This window comes from Propithecus coquereli, unplaced genomic scaffold, assembly GCF_000956105.1.
Source record: "Propithecus coquereli isolate 6110/MARCELLA unplaced genomic scaffold, Pcoq_1.0 Scaffold49, whole genome shotgun sequence".
Classification (NCBI taxonomy): Eukaryota; Metazoa; Chordata; class Mammalia; order Primates; family Indriidae; genus Propithecus; species Propithecus coquereli.
In genome coordinates, this window is record NW_012150729.1 from 950,030 (window position 1) to 952,375 (window position 2,346).

General features: G+C 37.1%; 1 protein-coding gene across 1 annotated transcript in view; it reads right to left on the reverse strand.

Moving 5' to 3' along the window:
- The window catches only part of LOC105819537 (lymphocyte antigen 75), a 145,098-nt gene that overhangs the window by 97,114 nt on the left and 45,638 nt on the right, over window positions 1–2,346 (reverse strand). The window contains 1 exon segment of the mRNA XM_012655813.1: window positions 385–454. Within this exon segment, the coding sequence (XP_012511267.1) occupies window positions 385–454 (70 nt within the window).

The window sequence follows — 2,346 nt, forward strand, 5'->3', positions numbered from 1 at the left end:
CTTCTTTCAAGCCCATATCTGACTCCTTTGCTTCATCTCAGAGAACAGTTTCTTAAAGAGCCTGCCCAAGTGTCCAAAATTTCTATTTCCACTACTTTCTAAGAATGAACTTCATTTCAACCCAGAAGTTTACAGATTTCAGCCTCATTTCAAGAGATTCACTAGGGTGTCATAAATACAGAAAATAATAGCTACTTGGTGTTGTGTGTTTGTGTGTGTGTGTGTTTTGTGATCAGAAGTGGAAAATATTTCCTGAATTGTAACTTGTTCCTGGTTTGACCTGGTTTAGCTGCAGGAAGATAAAGAAAAGAAGAAATTTTAAATCACATTAATCACTGCATATCTCCAATGTAGATTTTAGAAAATTTGAGAGAAAATATGCACCTGATCATAACTGGGAAATCCAGTCGAACTGAAATTCTCTCCGTCTTTATAAATTTCTTCTACTCCAGCACTAAGTGTATGGTTTTAAGGCTATTAGGTTAAGAAGACATTGCATAAAATGTTAATATGTGCAATTGTGTTAAAATTCTTATCCTCAGTCAAATTTCCTGCTGCATCTGGTTGCTAAGGAAAATAGTCTCTCAGCCATAACCCCCAATAAATACTATTTGATGAGGGTGCTAAGTCTGTAAAGCCTTAGATTTATATCTAAATCCATTCATGGCACATCCCAGGAGGTAGTGTACACAGCAGCAATAGCTTTGCAAACAAGGCTTTCTTCTCTAATCCTACGGCCAATTTTGCTCTACAATGGCTTTCCCTGTTGGGCTGCCATGAAAAGTGGCAAAGATCTGAGAGCCTTAATGACTTGGTGCACCATGAATCCTTTTCACTGCAATACAAATAGAGATGTGGAATTTAGGTTGTGAGAGGTATAGCAGTAATCTGACTTAACTCCTTGGCATGTGATGCACAATTTGGGCAATGGATGCTTGCTGAGAAAGGTCAATTCTTGCAATAAAAAGCTAAGGCATTCAAGGAATAAGCTTCAGAATCATTTTCTAATGTAAATGGATTTGCTTCCTTCTTTCCTTTAAGCCATGGTTACAATTTTGGTTTTAGAATATGTTGTCTTTCCAAGTACAGTACAGGCCAACGATCTCTTTATTACAGAGAACTTATTAAGCAGACAACATAGTCTGCTTACTATGGCCTTGTGTTAGCTGCTGGGATCAGAGTACAAATAAAATATGGTTCCTATGAGTGAAGGGATTATGGAGATTTGTTTTTTCTCTGTGCTTTTCTGCTTTCTAAATTCAATATGCATTACTTTTGTGATTAGAAAAAAATTAAACATAGTAAATTCTGTGGAAAATAAATTTTGTAAAAGCTGTATGTGTAGGAATGGAAGAAAATGGAAAGGGGTCACACTAAATGTTAACTGAGAGCTAGGATTCAAGGGGATTTTTATTTTCTTCAATATCCTTTTTTATATTTTCCAAATTTTACATAATGAACTTGTAGTAATTTTTTAATGGGAGGAGGTGTTCAACAAGGGCTATCAGAAACAAAGAAACAAGTCAAGAAAAGTTCCTTAATCACCTCTCATGTTAGTTTTGTTTCCTAGTGTAGTCCATTCTGTATATGGATTCTCTCAATGGTCATTTCTATCATATATGATATGCCAATGTTTTCCATTAATTAATTCCCAGACATATCTACAACCTCATTGCTCAGTACTTATCCATGGCTCTCTGTTTCAGTTAGAGTTACTAAACCCTTGCTTGGGAATGTAGAGTTTGTTATGTTGGTATTTTACTTAAAAATACTTTACCTAGACAGTATGATATTGAGTGTGTCAAGCTTGAGATCTAGGGGCCCTTAAGTTGCCCTACTTGAAATTCATGTCAGGGAGAATTGGCAGTGTATTGCAAGGGCCGTGCTCCAGAGGCAGCCACCACAAGGACCTCTGTGATTCAAAGCCACACTGGAGGCTTTGGTCGTTTGTAGAGTAACTGTCAGAAATGGGTTTATATCAGTGAAATGAGAAGCTTCTTAATCAGCATGATGTAAGAAATGAGCTCTCACTGGTGAAATTTAAGTTGTTCGAGATATGAGGATTAGTTAAAATATTCAGAGACACTTACCCATCATGAAAAGGTATTAGAGTCTTCTAAGGCGATAGTTTGTACCTTTAGAAAGGGCATGTATGGCTTTTTCCCTAAATAATGCCATGTCCAGTCATTGGGTCAGGTGATTGTGACGGCCCGATGCTGACTTGCACGGGAACACAATTCTTCCGTTGGAATAGTGTCACATCTGCCTCAAGTGAACTTTCTGTGTGAGACGGTAGTTAGAACACTTAAAAGGATAGTTTGCTGGGATGTTGTCAAGCTTATAAAA